General features: G+C 38.1%; 1 protein-coding gene across 1 annotated transcript in view; it reads right to left on the reverse strand.

Moving 5' to 3' along the window:
* Positions 1-19498, reverse strand: part of LOC105605871 (A disintegrin and metallopeptidase domain 3-like) — a 127325-nt gene that overhangs the window by 50092 nt on the left and 57735 nt on the right. The window contains 1 exon segment of the mRNA XM_027962622.3: positions 11027-11166. Within this exon segment, the coding sequence (XP_027818423.2) occupies positions 11027-11166 (140 nt within the window).

The raw sequence follows: 19498 nt of genomic DNA on the forward strand, positions 1-19498 counted from the left end.
ACAGCCATTTTGCTTTTTTGCATTTCTTTTCCATCGGGATGGTCTTGATTCCTGTCTCCTGTACAATGTCACGAACCTCATTCCATAGTTCATCAGGCACTCTATCTATCAGATCTAGGCCCTTAAATCTATTTCTCACTTCCACTGTATAATCATAAGGGATTTGATTGAGGTCATATCTGAATGGTCTAGCAGTTTTCCCTCCTTTCTTCAATTTGAGTCTGAATTTGGTAATAAGGAGTTCATGATCTGAGCCACAGTCAGCTCCTGGTCTTGTTTTTGTTGACTGTATTGAGCTTCTCCATAATGTTAATTCTTCCAATAAATGAGCGTGAAATATTTTTTTGTTTCCTCCCATATTATTTAATTCCTTTCATCAAAGTCTTATATTTCTCTGTACACATCTTTCACTTTCCTGGCCTTTAAATTTATTCTAAGTAATTTATTCTTTTTGATGCTATTGTAAATGGGATTGCTTTCTTAATGTCTACTTCTGATAATTTGTTTTTAGTATATAGCAATACAAAGTATTTTATATGTTAACTTTGCATACTGTAACTTCCCTAATATGCTTATTACTTCTGACAGTTTTTGGTAGAGTCCTTTGGGGAAACCTATAAGCAGTTCAGGAAGCAACAGTTAGAACTGGACATGGAACAACAGACTGGTTCCAACTAGGAAAAGGAGTACATCAAGACTGTATATTGTCACCCTGCTTATTTAGCTTATATGAAGAGGACATCATGAGAAATGCCAGAATGGAAGAAGCACAAGCTGGAATCAAGATTGCCGGGAGAAATATCACTAACCTCAGAAATACAAATGACACCACCCTTATGTCAGAAAGTGAAGAGGAACTAAAAAGCCTCTTGATGAAAGTGACAGAGGAGAGTGAAAAAGTTAGCTTAAGGCTCAACATTCAGAAAATGAAGATCATGGCATCTGGTCCCATCACTTCATGGCAAATAGATGGGGAAACATGGAAATGGTGTCAGACTTTACTTTTTTGGGCTCCAAAATCACTGCAGGTGGTGACGGCAGCCATGAAATTAAAAGATGCTTACTCCTTGGAAGAAAAGTTATGACCAACCTAGATAGCATATTGAAAAGCAGAGAAATTACTTTGCCAACAAAGGTCCATCTAGTCAAGGCTACGGTTTTTCCTGTGGTCATGTATGGATGTGAGAGTTGGACTGTGAAGAAAGCTGAGTGCTGAAGTATTGATGCTTTTGAACTGTGGTGTTGGAGAAGACTCTTGAGAGTCCCTTGGACTGCAAGAAGATCCAACCAGTCCATTCTAAAGGAGTTCAGCCCTGGGATTTCTTTGGAAGGAATGATGCTAAAGCTGAAACTCCAGTACTTTGGCCACCTCATGCGAAGAGTTGACTCATTGGAAAAGACTGATGCTGGGAGGGATTGGGGGCAGGAGGAGAAGGAGATGACAGAGGATGAGATGGTTGGATGGCATCACTGACTCGATGGACTTGAGTCTGAGTGAACTCCGGGAGTTGGTGATGGACAGGGAGGCCTGGTGTGCTGTGATTCATGGGTCGCAAAGAGTCGGACATGACTTAGCAAGTGAACTAACTGAACTGAACTTTAGGGTTTTCTACTATGTGCAAAGTCATGTCATCTGCATATAGTGACTTTTCCTTTCTGATTTAGATAACTTATCTTTACCACCTAACTGCTCTGCCTAAGACTTTCAATACGATTTGGAATAAAAATGGCAAGACTTGCAACCTTGTCTCGTTTCCAGATGTTAGAAGGAAATCATCCATATTTACATTTTTTTTGTTTGTTTGTTTTGCATATTTTTTGTTTTCGGGCACACCATGCAGCATGCAGAATCCCAGTTTCCTGACCATGACTGAATGCGTGATTTCTATAGTAGAAGCTCAGAATCTTAACCACTGGGCTGCCAGGGAAGTCCCTGCACTGTTGAGTAGGATGTTAGCTGTGGTTTGTCATATATAACCATATTAAGTTGAAGCACTTTCCACCATGTCTACTTTGTTAAGAGTATTTATCATAAATGGATTTGAGTTTTTTCAAATATTTTTTAATTTATTGAGATGAATATATTTTTATCATTTTTTTGTAAATGGGGTATAACATATTGAGTTACAGATGTTGACTCACTCCTGCACCCTTGAAACAAGTCACTCTCTTCATGTTATGTGTGTGTGCATGCCAAGTCACTTCGATCTTGGCTGACCCTTTGTGACCTCAAGGACTGAAGAACACCAGGCTTTTCTGTCCATGGGATTTTCCAGGCAAGAATACTGGAGTGGGTTGCTATGCCTTTCTCCAGGGGATCTTCCTGAGCCTGAATCAAACTCTCATCTCATAAGTCTCCTGCACTGATAGATGGATTCTTTACCCCTAGCACTGCCATGGAAGCCCTTATCATGATACATGATCATTTTAATGTGCTGTTGAATTTTTTTAAATTTACTTATTTTTAGTTGAAAGATAATTGCTTTACAATATTATGTTGGTTTCTGCCATATGTTAACATGAATCAGCCACATATATATGTGTCCCTTCCCTCTTGAACCTTCTTCCCACCTCCCACCCCATCTCACACTTCTAGGTTGTCACAGAGCCCTGGTTTGAGCTCCCTGAGTCATACAGCAAATTCCCACTGGCTAGCTCTTTGACATATAGTAGTGAATATGTTCGGAGAAGGCAATGGCACCCCACTCCAGTACTCTTGCCTGGAAAATCCTATGAACGAAGGAGCCTGGTAGGCTGCAGTCCATGGGGTCGCTAAGAGTCGGATACGACTGAGCAACTTCCCTTTCACTTTTCACTTTCATGCATTGGAGAAGGAAATGGCAACCCACTCCAGTGTTATTGCCTGGAGAATCTAAGACGGGGGAGCCTGGTGGGCTGCCGTCTATGGGGTCACACAGAGTTGGACATGACTGAAGTGACTTAGCAGCAGCAGTAGCAGCAGTGAATATGTTTCCTTGCTACTCTCTCCATTTGTCCCACCCTCTCCTCGTCCCTGTTCCCGAGATCATAATTCTGTTCTCTATGTCTGTGTCTCCATTGCTGCTCTGCAAATAGTTTCATCAGTACCATCTTTCTAGATTCCATATATATATGTTAATGTATGATACTTCATTTTCTCTGACTTAATTCACTTTGTTTTAATGGCTCTATGTTTATCCACCTCAGTAGCACTGACTCATATGCATTCCATTTTATGGTTGAGTAATATTCATTTGTATTTATGTATCACAGCTTCTTTAAACATTCATTTGTCAATGGGCATCTAGGTTGCTTCCATGTCCCAGCTATCAGAAATAGTGCTTCAGTGAACATTGGGGTACATGGGTCGATTTCAATTATGGCTCTCTCAAGGTATATGCGCAGTAGTGGGATTGTTGGGTCACATGATAGTTTAATTCCTAGCATTTTAAGGAATCTCCATACTGTCTTCTATAGCATCTGTATCTATTTCCATTCCCACCAACAGTGTAAAAGGCTTCTCTTTCCTCCATGCCCTCTCTAGCAGTTATTATTTGTAGATTTTTGATGACGGTCCTTCTGATTGGTGTGAGGTTTAAACTCACTATAGTTGTGATTTGCAGTTTTCTCATAATGAGTGATGTTGAGCATCTTTTCATATGTTTATTAGCAATCTGTATGTCTTTGGAGAACAAATCAAAATATAATAAAAATAAAAATAAAAATAATAATAATAGTTTTCCTCTGATCTTGGTTGTCAAGTGTCCTTTTCCTCGCTGTGAGTTACAGTCCACCTCTGCATCCCTAGGATGCCCTCCAATACTGAGCTGGTCTCTGGACCTGCTATCAGGACAGCTCAGATTCTGGCCCTACAGCTGCGTATTCTGGCCTCCAATGTCCACAGCTGCCAGAGTTAGTGTCTTCTGTTCTGTGGGAATTCTCATTGTCCCTTTATACATTTCAAAGACACAGAGTTTGCCTGGATGAATTTTTGGCTTTAATCTGCAGCTTGTACAGGTGATAGGAAAGTTTTCAATCCACTTCCCTAGCCACACTGCCCTGGGGGTTCAATTGTGGTTTTACCTCCACCTCTACATGTGGGTTGTCCTCAGGAGTTTGCTCCCAAGGCTGCCCTGGAGGATTGGGTTCTGCTCCAGGGAGGCCCAGGTGTGGAGGTGGTGCAGCTGCTTGGATCGCAGGTGCTCTGGCAGCTCCAGGTGTGCAGGGGAGCTGGAGGTCAGGGGAGTAGGAGACATGGTTCTCTTTGGGTTTTCTCTAGCCTCTGGCAGCTCTGCAGCAGTGGGGATCTACTGTAGCAGTGATGTGGCAGCTTGGAACACAGGGCCTCTAACAGTGCCAGGTACCCAGGGGAGCCAGAAGCCACTGGTACAGGAGATATGGTGCTACTAGGATTTTTTCAAGCCTCTGGCACCTCTGCCTCATTGAGAATTAAGAATGGAAGTGGTGCAGCTGCTTGGATTGCAGGGACTCTGGCAGTGCCAAGTGTGCAGGGGCCCTGGCAGACTCAGGAGCAGGAGCTTTGGCAGTTATAGACTTTTTCTAGCCTCAGGCAGCTGGCACTCAAAGAGACTTTCTGGCTGGTCCTTCTCTGTTGTTCAGCATGTCAGGCACTTAAGTGCCTCCCCTGACTGGGGTCCTTTCTCTATTGTTGTACCAGGTACTTAAAGGGCTCCCCTGGCTGGGGTCCTTCTCTATTGCTCAGTGCATCAGGTACTTAAAAGGCCACCCTCCCTGGGTCTTCCCCAACTGGTCAGCTGCTGGTGCTGGCATGTGGGGAGAGTGGCCACAGTGATGGCTTCCACCCCTTGCCCATGACTCAGCAGTATCGCCTTGCCTCCACAGCTGTCTGGCCTTTTCCACCACAATCTCCTCCCTGACGTCCCCTCAAGTTGTTTCCCCATAGTCAACAACAGACCTTACCCTGAGACTGCTCTCCAGTCTATAGGCTCCAGCTCCCAGCTGCCACACATTCCAGGAGACTTGTGTCCTTGTCCAGGGAAGGGAGGGGCTGCCCCAAGGATTGTCTATGTGGTTCTCATTCCATTCAGACTGTCATAGATCAGCTGCTGCATTCTCCTGCAGCCTCCACTGTCCCAACATACTGCCCTGCTGTGAGGATCTGACTGATGCTTCAGTTCCCTTATACCCTGGATGCAGGCTCAGTCTTTATCACTCTCCTCCTTCCTTTGTCCTGCCAAGTTTTGCATCAATCTGTACATTCCTTTTCAGTGGTCAGGGACTCCTGCCCACTTTCAACTGGTGTTCTGAGAGAACTTCTGCAACTGAAGATGTATTCCTGATGCATCATCCATGGAGAGAGATGTACTCCACACCCACCTACTCCTCCAACACCTTACCTATGGCTCTGTACTGTTGAATTTGGCTTGCTAATATTTTGCTGAAGACTTTTGCATCAAAATTCATCAAAACCATAACATTTCTTTTTTTTTTTTTTCATGCTATCCTTGTTTGTATGAAAACAGTGCTGGCCTCATAAAATACTGATTGAAAGATTTCCCTCCTCTTCTATTTTTCAGAAGAGTTTGAAGATTTATAGGAATTCTTCTTCAATGTTTTGTATAGCTCACCAGGGAAACTAGTGGTCTTGGACTTTTGGTTGCTGGAAGCTTTTCGATTCCTGATTCAGTCTCCTTATGGGTAATCAACCTGTTCAAGTTTTGTATTTCTTTATGATTCAGTATTGGAAGGTTCTATGTTCTTAGATTATTATTCATTTCTCTTAGATTTTCCAAATTGTTCATGTATAATTGTTTATAATAGTCTCTTAAAATCTTTCATTTTATGTAGCATTAGTTGCAACATATTGTCTTTAATTTTTAGTTTTTAAAATTTGAGTCTTTTTGCTCTTTTTTTTGAAGAGTTTTGAATTAAAAGTCTGTCAATCTTGTTTATTTTCTCAGAGGACGATTTCTTGGCTTCACTGATCTTTTTCTATTACCTTTTTAGTCTCTATTTCATTTATTTTCACTGTGACTTTTGATACTTCCTTTCATTTACTAACTTGGACTTCACTTGTTCTTCTTTTTTCTAGTATAGATTAGAATGGTTTTTGTTTTTGTTTTTTAGCTTTTCCTTGAAATCGTGATTTATCACCATAAACTTCTACTTACAACTGCTTTGTCTGCATGGCATAAATTTCAGTATGTTGTATTTCCATTTTTGTTGCTCTCAAGGTCCTTTTTGAGTTTTCTTTTATTTCTTTTTTGGCACACGGTTATTTAGTGGTACCTTGTTTAGTCTTCACATATTATTGAGTTTTCCAATTTTCTTCCTTTAATTTATGTCCAAATTTATACTATTGGGGTTAGAAAAGATGTTGAATATGGTTTCGAAATTCTTTAATTGGTTGAAACTTGTTTTGTGGTCTAATATATGATCTATTCAGGAGAATGCTTCAAATACATTTGAGAAGAATGTGAGTTCTATTTCTGTTGGGTGGAATGTTCTGTAATATTGGTCAATCTATCAGGCCTAAGGTTTCATTACCGCCAATGTTTCTTTTTTGACATTCTGCCTGGATGGTCTATCTGATGAAATACATAGGTACTTAAAATTTCCTACTATTATTATATTACTGTCTGTTTCTCCTTTTATTCCTGTCCATATTTGCTTTAAGTATTTAGTTGATTCTGTGTTGAGTGGAGGTTTTCTTGTGACTCATAGGTAAAGAATCTGTCTGCCAAGCAGGAGACGTGGGTTTGATCCCTGGGTCAGGAGGATACCCTGGAGAAGGAAATGGCAACCTATTCCAGTATTCTAGTCTGGGAAATCCCATGGACAGAGGAGCCTGGTGGGCTATAGTCTATGAGGCTGCAAAAGAGTTGGACATGAGTTTGCAACTAAACAATGAAACAATAAAAACAACAAATGTTGAGTGTATACATATTAATAAATGTTATTTCTTCTTACTGTATTGTTCCTGATATCAATAAGCAGTACCCTTCTTTATCTCTTACTATCAGTATTTGTTTTAAAGTCCATTTTATCTGATATTAGTATAGTCACTCCAGCTTTCTTTGGGTTTCTATTTACATGGAATATCTTTTTCCATCTTTTCACTTTTAGTTTGTGTGTCCTTACACCTGCCTGGAATCACTTGTAGGTATGAGAGTGGTGGGTTTTGCTTTTCATTCATCATCCATCCTGTCTTTTAACTGGAAAATTTGATACATTTGCTTTAAAAGTGATTATTGATTCCATGGACTTAGTGTCATTCTGCTCCTTCTTTTCTGGCCACTTTGTAGTTTCTTTTGTGCTTCACTTTTTTATTTGGTTATGGATTTGGTTTGATTTTTGTTTTGTTTTTGTTTTATGGTTACCATGAGGCTTGCACATAACAATATATATCTCTCACAGTCTAAGTAGATAACAAAGATTTGAATGCACTCTATATTTTGACTTTATTTTCCTCAACAGGTTTTATGCTTTGTATGACATTTCATAACTTTTAATGTTACATATAGCTTATGACAATATTATAGTTGTAATTTTCATGACTCTTGACTTTTATGCAAACCATGTTACCTTTAATTACCTGCTTTGAAAGTGAAAGTGAAAGCCACTCAGTCATGGCTGTCTCTTTGCAACCCCATGGACTATATAGTCCATGCAATTCTCCAGGTCAGAATACTGGAGTGGGTAGCCATTCCCTTCTCCAGGGGATTTTCCCAACCCAGGGATCAAATCCAGGTCTCTCATATTGTAGGCAGATTCTTTATCAGTTTAGACACAAGGGAAGCCCAATTGCTTACTTTGCTTATTCAATTATTCTGAATTTCAGTATATATTTACTTTTACCATTGAGACTTATACTTCTTATGTTTTCCTTTTACTAATTAGTACCTTTTCTAAACACTAAAGAACTCCATTTACTATTTCTACTAAGGTTGGATTAATGGTGTTAAACTCCTTTAGATTTTGCATGTCTGTAAAACTCTTATCTCTTCTCTTCAATTCCGAATGACAACTTTGCTTGGTAAAAGTAGTCTTTTTCTTTCAGCATTGTGAATTTACCATATCACTACCTACTGGCCTGCAATGTGACTGCTGTCAAAGCTCCTCCTGTTCTTATAACATGTTCCATTGTATGTAACAAGCTGCTGCTTCTAAGACACTTCCTGTCTTTAATGTTTGATGTTTTAATTATGTTTCTTGGTGTGGGTCTCATTGAATTCATTTTATTTACAATTCTGGGCTCTTTAAATCTGAATGTCTGTCTCCTTTCCCAAGTTAGGGAACAATTTAGCCATTATTTCTTCAAAAAAGTTTTCTGTCCCTTTCTCACTCTTCTGGAACCTATATAATGTGATTATTGGTCCACATGATGTTGTCTTATAATTCCCTTACCTTAATGTTTGTGCAGTCATTTTTCCTTTTGCTGAGTTTGTTAATCCTTTTTATGCTCTTTTTAGTTTATCACTACAATAGTCTATTGTATATTTCAGTTCAGTTTTGCATTCTTCAGTCCTCTGACTTCCATGCAGTATTTCTTTATCTTTCCTGTGGTTTTATGTTCTCACATTGTCCATCGAGTCTTCTTATCTTGGTGAGCATCTTTCAGTATATTATTTTGAATTCTTTACTGGGTAATTAATTTATATCCATTTGATTATGGTCATTTTATGATATATTATCTTATTCTTTTGTTTGGAATCTATTCTGTTGTTTCTGCATTTAACTTAATTGTCTCTTGTTTATCTAACTCTAGACAAAACAGTCATCTCTCCCAGTCATGAAGGAGTGGCGATAAACAAGATGAATCTAGTCATTCAAGACGATCTTAGATTTTGCTTTTCTTTGAAATTTTTCATATTGTCCAAGCATCAGCAAATTTCATTATCAGTGTCTTTGAGTTGTTAAGGGTATGATCAGATCTGTCAATGTTCTAAAATGAAGGACCTGACCTAGCACCTAAGATTGAGATGATTGGAAACCCGACCTTCAGTTAGCAGCCTTTAAAGTATGCAAATTACACACGCCTCTGAGTGTAAGCGTACGTTCCGCAGGTCAACAGAGGAAGGCAATATAGAGAAGAATGATGGGTGGCATTCTCAAAATTTGGGGTGCTTTCTTCAGGAACTGGAGAAAGCAAATGGGAGGTGACATTATGCCCACTGGGCTCTGTTTGTTGAGAGAATCACCAAGGGCTGTAAGATGTGTGCCAAACAGGAAGTTTCCGTTTCAGACAAAATCCCCTGGACATGGTAATAGGCCACTTTCACAGGAAGTTTGGGATGTGCTTCAGTCTCCTCTCTGTGCAGTGTCCTGGGGAGACAGCTGGCCAAGAATTTACTTCTTCAATTGTGATTATTAGAGTCCCATGGGACCCAGCAAGCAAGTCCCTCTGACCAGAGCTTTCTCATCTCCCTTTCTCTCAAACTTACAAAACTGCTGTATATTATGAGAATCATCATTTACCAAATACCACTGGCGAAGCTGCCCCAATCTTTGCTCAAAATTTGCTCCAGTCTTTGCTCAAAACCTATCACCCTGCACATTTAGCAAGAGTTACCATAAATCTCTAAAGTAAAGGGTCCAGAGATAAGAAAGGAAGCAACAAAGAAATGAAAAAAAGTAAACAAACAAAAATAATAAAAGAAAGAAATAAATAGCTGGGTCCAAGATGGTGAGCAATCAGAACTCCAAGAGACTGTGAGTCTCATTATATATTTATTTTACCACCTAGAGTGTTAAATGACACACCTACCAGTGCCCATAAATGGGCATTATTGTTCAAAAAGGATTGATAAATGTAGGCACCCCACTCCTTTGAAAAAGCCCTGCCCCTTCCCTGGAGGACTAATGCATATGCTTCTGTATCACTAGCCTCACTCTTCCTTCCTTCGTCTTTACTTTTTAAGAGTAAATCCCTATCACCACGTGGGTGAGAAGTTCATCTGTGAACTTCCTCATTCTTTGTCCATTGAAGAAATTTTACCTGTTGAGGTATCTCAGCTTCCGTTCCATTACTCTGCTTCTTGAATAAAGCAAAACAAGAACCATCCCCTGTCCAGGCAGAGAAGCTAGGGTCCATAGGACTTAATTCAGTAACAGTATTACCTTATTGTTATTCTGTGTGAAATTTTTAACATTCATGTTACAAAACATATTTATTATCCATGCTGCACAAATCTATTAAAATGTATTTTGTTACATTTATCATAAAATCCCGATTTCTGCATCATGATTGCTTGCTTAGCTCATTTCCTACATTTTCTAGTCCTTCCTGGACCTCTTTCTCTGAATCATGATTCTTTAACCTGATTGTATTTTATGATCTTTAAAAAAATATTCTATGCTTTTAATATTCTTCCATATAATTTCAGTCATTTCTTTTGGTTTGTTTTATCCTTTCCAGTCTTTTGAGCTTTTAACATTTCTTCATATCCATATATCACTTCACTGTCTTTCCCTGAAAAGTTTTCAACAAGTTCTTCATGTGACCAGACTTCTTTCTTCTCTTTCAGGTCCCAACATGAGTTTCGTCTCATAGAAAGCTTCCTAGACACCCCCCCCCCCGTTTTTTTATCATAAAGTTTCTCTTCTCCATGTATTCCCTATTTATTTTCCTCTAGGTACTTAATATAAATCATTTAAATTTTGCTGATTCTCATGTTGACTTGAAAATTCTGTCCCTGATAGACTAATATAAAACATATAACACTTTTCTATCTTGTTAATCATTCACATGATAGACTAACACAATTCTTGTAACTGTACATGCTAGAATTTTTTTTGATAGGATGAATAAATCTCACATCAAGATTCCAGTGCTTCACAAGAACTCATCATCAAAGACTTGATACTACATACAGCGCTGAACATAGAAACAAGAAGCACATTTTCTACAATATCAAATACTCATTCCCTTTAATAAACATTAAGATAAATCATAGGTATTTAGTAAAAATGCTTTTATCTACATTATATCAAAGATATCATACATCAATAAATGCTATAACTTTCTCCCAAAGAAGACAAAGTTTTGATAAAAATCACATCTTACATTGCTTCAGGATTCATTATGCATGCAATTCCTGGACAGGAACATTCGTACATGTTATTGTTATACTTTAATCCCAGCATAATTCCAAGTAACTGTGCGAAAAGAACTGAAAATGCCTCTAAAGTTATCATCTTTGAATACTAAATGAAATAAAAAACAGAATGGTTGCTCAAGTTATTTTTTTCAATCCCTAGTTTTTTCATGTAATTGTGGCTATATTATCTAAATGCAAATACTAATTTAATAAACTTTTATATAAAGCTCATTATTTTCTTAAGCACATTGGTAAAGTTAGATTTTGTTATTCTTTAAGGATAATAGTACTCTCAATACAAATGGCATTCATATATAAACAATACTATTAACAATATATGTTTTCGTTACATGCTACTGATTTAATTCTAATTAACTGAAAAAATATTCTGAGAAGACTAATCATTGTTTCAGTAACTATAATACTTTTAATTTAAACACTTTGAAAAATACACAGATTCTTAAGAGTTTAACTGACAGTCAGTTTTAATGTCAGAAATAGTTGTAGATAAAATCAATTTTTTTCCTAAAGGCAAAATACTAGCATTAAAAAAATAAAACTTGAGTAGTGATGAAAGCAACACACAAAGCCCTGGTTGGTATTCAATAATGTTTTTAACTATCTCCATAGTTTTTCCCTTTCTAGAGTGTAATAGATTTGGAATGATACAGTGTGTAGACTTTTCAAACTGGCTTCTTTTACTAACCACTATGCATTGAAAATTCCTCCATGTTTTTATACTGCTTGATGACTAATTTTTTGAATACTGAATAAAATTTCTCTTTGTGTCTCAACTTGTTTCTTTATCCACTCATGTATTAAAGGACATGTTGCGTGCTTTTAATTTCTGGCAATTATAAATAGAGTTGCTATATGCAATCAGGTCCAACTTTCTATGGATACAAATTTTCAGTGAAATTTTCTACATGGTATAGGGGATAACTACTGGATCATGAAGTAAGGCGATGTTGAATTTTATAAGAGATCACCAAACTGTCTAAAGTCTAATTCATCAACATGCATGACAGTTCCTATTGCTCCAAGTCCTCACAATATTTGGTATCATCAGTTTTGCACATGGGCACAAAACTGAATAAGAACAGCAAGTTAAACTCTTGCCTTGTTCCAAATCTTAGTGGGAAGCACTTCATCTCTAAACATTAAATTTGATGTAAGCTCTATTTTTTTTAATGGTCTTTGTGAGGTTGCTAGTTTGCTTCTCATATTATTTTGGTAAGCTGAATCATAAATAGTCTTAAAATTGCCAAATGCATTTTCTGCATCTATTGATATAATAAAATAATTTTCCATTTTAGTGTAATGATAGAATCAACTAACTTAATCGACTTTACATAATTACCTATCATTAAGTATCTGAAAATTTCAGAAATAAATATCAATAGGGTAATAAATATTAAAAATTAATCATGGTTGTGTATCAATACAAACAATAAACTTAAAAATTTACTGAGGGTCATTAAAAAGAGACTTTATCGGGCAAAAGAAACAATCAGAAATGAAGACAAGTCATTTGAAACAATTTTTCTCACAGAAACAAAAAACAAAATGAAAAGAAGACTGTGACAATTCAAACAACATATGCACTACTGTTGTCTCACAAAGAGGAGAAAGGGAAAGAAAGCTTATTCAAGAAAATCAGTGCCACAAATGTTAGAAATCTGAGCACATGCAGATTTAAGAAGCTTAAGGAACTCAAACTAGGAAAACCCAAAGGGACCCTACAAAGAAAATTACAACTAGCTGTTGAACAAACATCAACAGGAGGATGATGGAACCCACAAAAATGGATACTCCATGTCCAGAGACAAAGGAGAAAATCAAACGAGATGGTAGGAAGAACACAATCATGACAAAATGAAATCCCATATCTAGCTGATGCTGGGTGACCCACAAACTGGAGAGCAACAATACCAAGGAAGTTCTTCCATTGCTGTGAAGGTTCTGAGCCCCATGTCAAATTTCACAACCCAGGGATCTAACCAAGTGACTAGGAGTACCCAAGAAATCTGACTTTGAAGGAGAGCAGGATTTGACTGCAGGACTTGCCCAGGACTGGGGCAAACAGAGACTATTCTTGCAGGGCACAAACAAAACCTTGTGTGCAACAGGACCAAGGGGAGAGGAGCAGTGACCATACAGGAGACTGAATCTGACCTACCAGCTAGTTTTGGAAGGTTTTCTGCTGAGATATGGGTTGGCAGTGGCTCATTGCCGGGACAGGGACATTTGAAGCAGCAGTTTTGGGAGGTGCCCCTTGGCAAGAGTCTTCTTGGAGGTCACCATTTGCCCTACCATAGAGCCTGTAGGTTCCTGGCCTACATCACCTCAGGCCAAACAACTAGCAAACAGGGAGTACAGGCTCATCCATCAGAAGACAACAGGATCAAAGTGTAACCAAGCACGGCCCTACCCATCACAGCAAGACTCCGTTTTTCACACCATCAGTTCCTCCCATCAGTTCCTTCCTCAACAACCTGAGGGCAGACAGAAGAAGAAAGTAGAACTGCAATCCCACAGCTTCCAAAAGAAAAATCACAATCACAGAAGCAACAGTTAGAACTGGACATGGAACAACAGACTGGTTCCAAGTAGGAAAAGGAGTACGTCAAGGCTGTATATTGTCACCCTGCTTATTTAACTTATATGAAGAGGACATCATGAGAAACGCCAGGATGGAAGAAACACAAGCTGGAATCAAGATTGCCAGGAGAAATATCAATAACCTCAGATATGGAGATGACATCACCCTTATGGCAAAAAGTGAAGAGGAGCTAAAAGCCTCTTGATGAAAGTGAAAGAGGAGAGTGAAAAAGTTGGCTTAAAGCTCAACATTCAGAAAACGAAGATCATGGCATCTGGTTTCATCACTTCATGGGAAATAGATGGGTAACAGTAGAAAGTGTGTCAGACTTTATTTTTTGGGGCTCCAAAATCACTGCAGATGGTGACTGCAGCCATGAAATTAAAAGACGCTTACTCCTTGGAAGAAAAGTTATGACCAACCTAGATAGTATATTCAAAAGCAGAGACATTACTTTGCTGACTAAGGTCCGTCTAGTCAAGGCTATGGTTTTTCCAGTGGTCATGTATGGATGTGAGAGTTGGACTGTGAAGAAGGCTGAGCACCGAAGAATTGATGGTTTTGAACTGTGGTGTTGGAGAAGACTCTTGAGAGTCCCTTGGACTGCAAGGAGATCCAACCAGTCCATTCTGAAGGAGATCAACCCTGGGATTTCTTTGGAAGGGATGATGCTAAAGCTGAAACTCCAGTACTTTGGCCACCTCATGTGAAGAGGTGACTCATTGGAAAAGACTGTGATGCTGGGAGGGATTGGGGGCAGGAGGAGAAGAGGACGACCAAGGATGAGATGGCTGAATGGCATCACGGACTTGATGGATAGGGAGGCCTGGCATGCTGCGATTCATGGGGCCGCAGAGTTGGACATGACTGAGCGACAGAACTGAACTGAACTGAGAAAGTTAATCAAAATGAAAATGCTGAGGATTACATCTCCAGATGAAGGAAAAGATGAAATCCCAGAAGAACAACTAAATGAAGTAGAGATAGATAACCTTCCAGAAAAAGAATTCAGGACAACTATATTGAAGATGACTCAAGATCTCAGAAAAAAGAATGAAGAATATGCAAGAAATGTTTACCAAAGACCTACCTAGAAGAACTAAAGAATAAACAAAGATGAACAATACTGTAGAAGCAATCAACAGCAGAATTAACTGAGACAGAAGATCGGATTAGGGCTCTGGAAGACAAAATGGTGGAAATCAGTGATGCAAATCAGAACATAGAAAAAAAGAACGAAAAGAAATGCAGACAGCCTAAAGAGTCCTCTGGGGCAACATCAAATACACCAACACCATGTTACAGGGAACACAGAAGGAGAAAAGAAAAAGCTACCTAAGAAAACATTTGAAGAGATAGTAGTTGAAATTTTTCCTAACATAGGAAAGGAAACAGTCAACCAAGTCAAAGAAGCAAAAAGAGTCCCAGGCAGGATAAACCCAAAGAGGAATACACTGAGACACATAATAATCAAACTAACAAAGATAATAGATTATACAGAGTGAAGTAAGCCCGAAAAAAAAACACCAATACAGTATACTAACACATATATATGGAATTTAGGAAGATGGCAATGACGACCCTGTATGCAAGACAAGGAAAGAGACACAGATGTGTATAACGGACTTTTGGACTCAGAGGGAGAGGGAGAGGGTGGGATGATTTGGGAGAATGACATTCTAACATGTATACTACCATGTGAATTGAATCGCCAGTCTGTGTCTGACGCGGGATGCAGCATGCTTGGGGCTGGTGCATGGGGATGACCCAGAAAGATGTTATGGGGAGGGGAGGTGGGAGGGGGGTTCATGTTTGGGAATGCATGTAAGAATTAAAGATTTTAAAATTTAAAAAATAAAAAACTAAAATTAAAAAAAAAATAAAATAAAATAAAATAAAAGCAACCATGGAAAATGACAAATAACAAACAAGCAAACTTCCTTAAGGTTATCAGCTGATTTCTGAACAGAAACTCTGGAAGCCAGAAGTCAATGGAAAAGTATATTTAAAGTGATGAAGAGGAAGAAACCACAACTAAGAATCCTCTACCTAGCAAGACTAGTTCAGATTTGATGAAGAAATCAAAAGGTTTACAGCCAAGGAAAACATAAGATAATTCAGCACCACAAACCCAGCTTTACAATAAATTCTAAAGGAACTTCTCTAGGCAGGAAACACAAGGGAAGGAAAAGATTTATAAAAGATAAACCCAAATGGTAATAGGATAATACATATTGATAATTACCTTATATGTAAATGGATTAAATGCACCAACCAAAAGACAAAGATTGCCTGAGTGGATGCAAAAACAAGACTGGTATATATGCTATCTACAAGAGATCCTTGTCAGAGCTAGGGAAACTTACAGACTGAAAATAAGGGAATGGTATTCCACACAAATAGAAATTAAAAAAAAAAAAACTGGGGAAGGAATGATATTTTCAGAAAAAGTAGACTTTAAAACAAAGACTGTTATAAGAGACAAAGAAGGACACTACCCAACAATCAAGCGTTCAATTCCAGAAAGAGAAATAACAATTATAAATGTATACACACCCAACTTAGGAGCACCTGAATATGAAAGGCAAATACAAACAACCATAAAGGAAGAAATTGACAGTAACACAATAATAGTGGGGGGCTTTAACACCCCTCTTTCCTCAATGGACAGATAAGGCCTATAGAAAACTAATAAGAAAACAAAGGTCTTCAATTCCAATACACTTTAGATCAGTAGGACTTAACTGATATTTCTAGAACATTCCATCCAAAAGCAACAGACTACACATCCCTCTCAAGTGCACAGGGAACATCCTCCAGGAATGACAACATGCTGGGCCACAAGGTGACCTTTGGTAAATATAAAAAAACCTGAAATCACATCAAGCACCTTTTCTGATCACAATGCTATGAGATTAGAAATAAATTACAATAAAAATATATTTAAAAAAAAACAGAAACATGTGACAGCTAAACAATATGCTACTAAACAACAAATGGATCACTAAAAAATCAAAGACAAAATAAAAATTTACCTAGAGACAAATGAAAATGAAAGCACAATGGTCCAAAACCTATGTGATCAGTTACAAGCAGTTCTGAGAGGTAAGTTTATAGAAATTCTACCTCGAAAAATAAGAAAAATCTCAAATAAACAATGTAAGCTTACACCTAAAACAAATAGAAAAAGAAGAAATGAAGCCTAAATTTAGTAGAAGGAAAAAGAATCATGAAAATAACAGCAGAAACAAATGAGATATAGACAAAGAAAACAACTGTGAATATTAATGAAACCAAAAGCTACTGATTTGAAAAGATAAAACTAAATTGAAAAAACCTTAAACCAGACACATCAGGAAAAAAAGTGAGAGGACTCAATACAATTAGAAATGGAAAAAAGGGAATATACAACTGACTCCACAGGAATACAAAGGATCATAAATGGAAAACCTGGATGAAATGACAAATTCTTAGATACAGTTTTCCAAGACTGAACCAGGAAGAAACAGAAAATATGAACAGATGAATCACAAGCACTGAAATTGAAACTATGATTAAAAACTTCCAACAAACAAAAGTCCATGACCCGATGGCTTCACAGGTAAATTCTATCAAACATTTAGAGAAGTTAACACTTATCCTCTGAAACAGTTCCAAAAAATTGTAGAGGAAGGAAAACTTCCAAACTCATTCTATGAGGCCACTATCACACTGATACCAGACAAAGATATCACAAAAAAAACAAAATTACAGGCCAATATTGCTGATGAGTACAGATGCAAAAATGCTCAACAAAATACTATCAGTTCAAATCCAACAATACATTAGAAAGATCATTCACCATGATCAAGTGGGATTCATCCAAGGGATGGAAGGATTTTTCAATATATGCAAATTAATCAATGTGATACATCACATCAACAAATTGAAGAATAAAGACCAGATGATAATTTCAATAAGTGCAGAAAACCTTTTGACAAAATTTAGCAATATTTATGATAACAGCTCTCCAGAACCTGGGCAGAGTGGGAACATACCTCAACATAATAATGACCATATATGACAAACCTACAGCTAACATCATAGTTAACTGTGAAAAGCTGAAAGCATTTCCTCTATGATCATGAAAAAGACAAGGATGTCCACTCCCCACCACGTATATTCAACATAGCTTTGGAAGTCCTAGCTACAGCTATAAGAAAAGAAAATAAGGTAAAGGGAATCCAAACTGGAAAAGAAGAAGTTAAACTGTCACTGCTTGCAGATGATATGATATTGTACATGTAGGATCCTAAAGATGGTTTCAGAAAACTACTAGAATTCATCAATGAATTTGGTAAAGTTGCAGGCTACAAAATTAATATGGACAAATTTATTGCATTTCTATACACTAGCAATGAAAATAGGAAAGAGAAATTTAAGAAACAATTTCATGGATTATCATATTGAAAAGAATGAAATACATAGGAATAAGACCACCAAGAACTTCACTGGTAGCTTAAATGGTAAATAATCTGCCTGCAGTGGAGGAGACCTGCGATCAATCCTTGGGTCAGGATGATCCCCTGGAGAAGGGAACTGCTACCCACTCCAATATTCTTGCCTGAAGAATTCCATTGCAGGTCAGGAAGCAAGAGAGTCAGAATTGAACATGGAACAACAGACTGATTCAAAATGAATGTGTCAAGGGTGTATATAGTCATCTTGTTTATTTAATTTCTATGGAGAATACATCATGCAAAATGTCAGGATGAATGAATCACAAGCTGGAATCAGGATTGTCAGGAGAAAAATCAACAATTTCAGATATGCAGATGATACCACTCTAACAGCAGAAAACTAAGAGGAACTAAAGAGCTTCTTGATGAAGATGAAATAAAAAAGTGAAGAAACTGTCTTAAAACTCAGCATTCAAAAAACTAAGATCATGGCATCCAGTTCCATCACTTCATGGCAAATAGATGGGAAAAAAGTATAAAAAGTGACAGAGTTTATTTTCTGGCGCTCCCAAATCACTCCAGATGGTGACTGCAGTCACAACATTAAAAGATGCTTGCTCCTTGGAAGAAAAGCTATGACAAACCCAGACAGCATCTTAAAATTCAGAGACATAACTTTGCCTGCAAAAGTCTGTATAGTCAAAGCTATGGTTTTTCCTGTAGTAATGTATGGACGTAAGAGTTGGACCATAAAGAAGACTTTGGAAGAGCCAACTCATTAGAAAAGACTCTGATGCTGGGAAAGATAATAGGCAGGAGGAGAAGGGGACAAGAGAAGATGAGATGGTTGGATGGCATCACTGATTCCATGGAAATGAGTTTGAGCAAATTCTGGGAGATGGTGAAGGACAGGGAAGCCTGGCATGCTGCAGTTCCATGGATTCACAAAGAGTCAGATACAACTGAGTGACTGAACAACAATCTTTGTATAATGATGTATCATTTCCAGACTTATTGTGATAATCATTTTGAATAGTATAGAAACATTGAATTAATATTTTGTATAACAGAAACTAACATAGGGGTGAAGTGAAAGTCACTTAGTCTTGTCTGACTCTGTAAACTTGTGGACTGTAGCCCACCAGGCTCCTCTGTCCATGGAATTCTCCAGGCAAGAATACTGGAGTGGGTTGCCATTTCCTTCTCCAGGGCATCTTCCCAACCCAGGGATCAAACCCAGGTCTCCCACGTTGCAGGCAGACTCTTTACCAGGTGAGCCACCAGGGAAGCCAACATAGGGATATAGGTCAACTGGGATGACCCAGAGGGATGGTATAGGGAGGGAGGTGGGAGGGGGGTTCAGGATGGGGAACACATGTACACCCGTGGCAGATTCA

This window comes from Ovis aries, chromosome 26 (assembly GCF_016772045.2).
Source record: "Ovis aries strain OAR_USU_Benz2616 breed Rambouillet chromosome 26, ARS-UI_Ramb_v3.0, whole genome shotgun sequence".
NCBI classification, from domain to species: domain Eukaryota; kingdom Metazoa; phylum Chordata; class Mammalia; order Artiodactyla; family Bovidae; genus Ovis; species Ovis aries.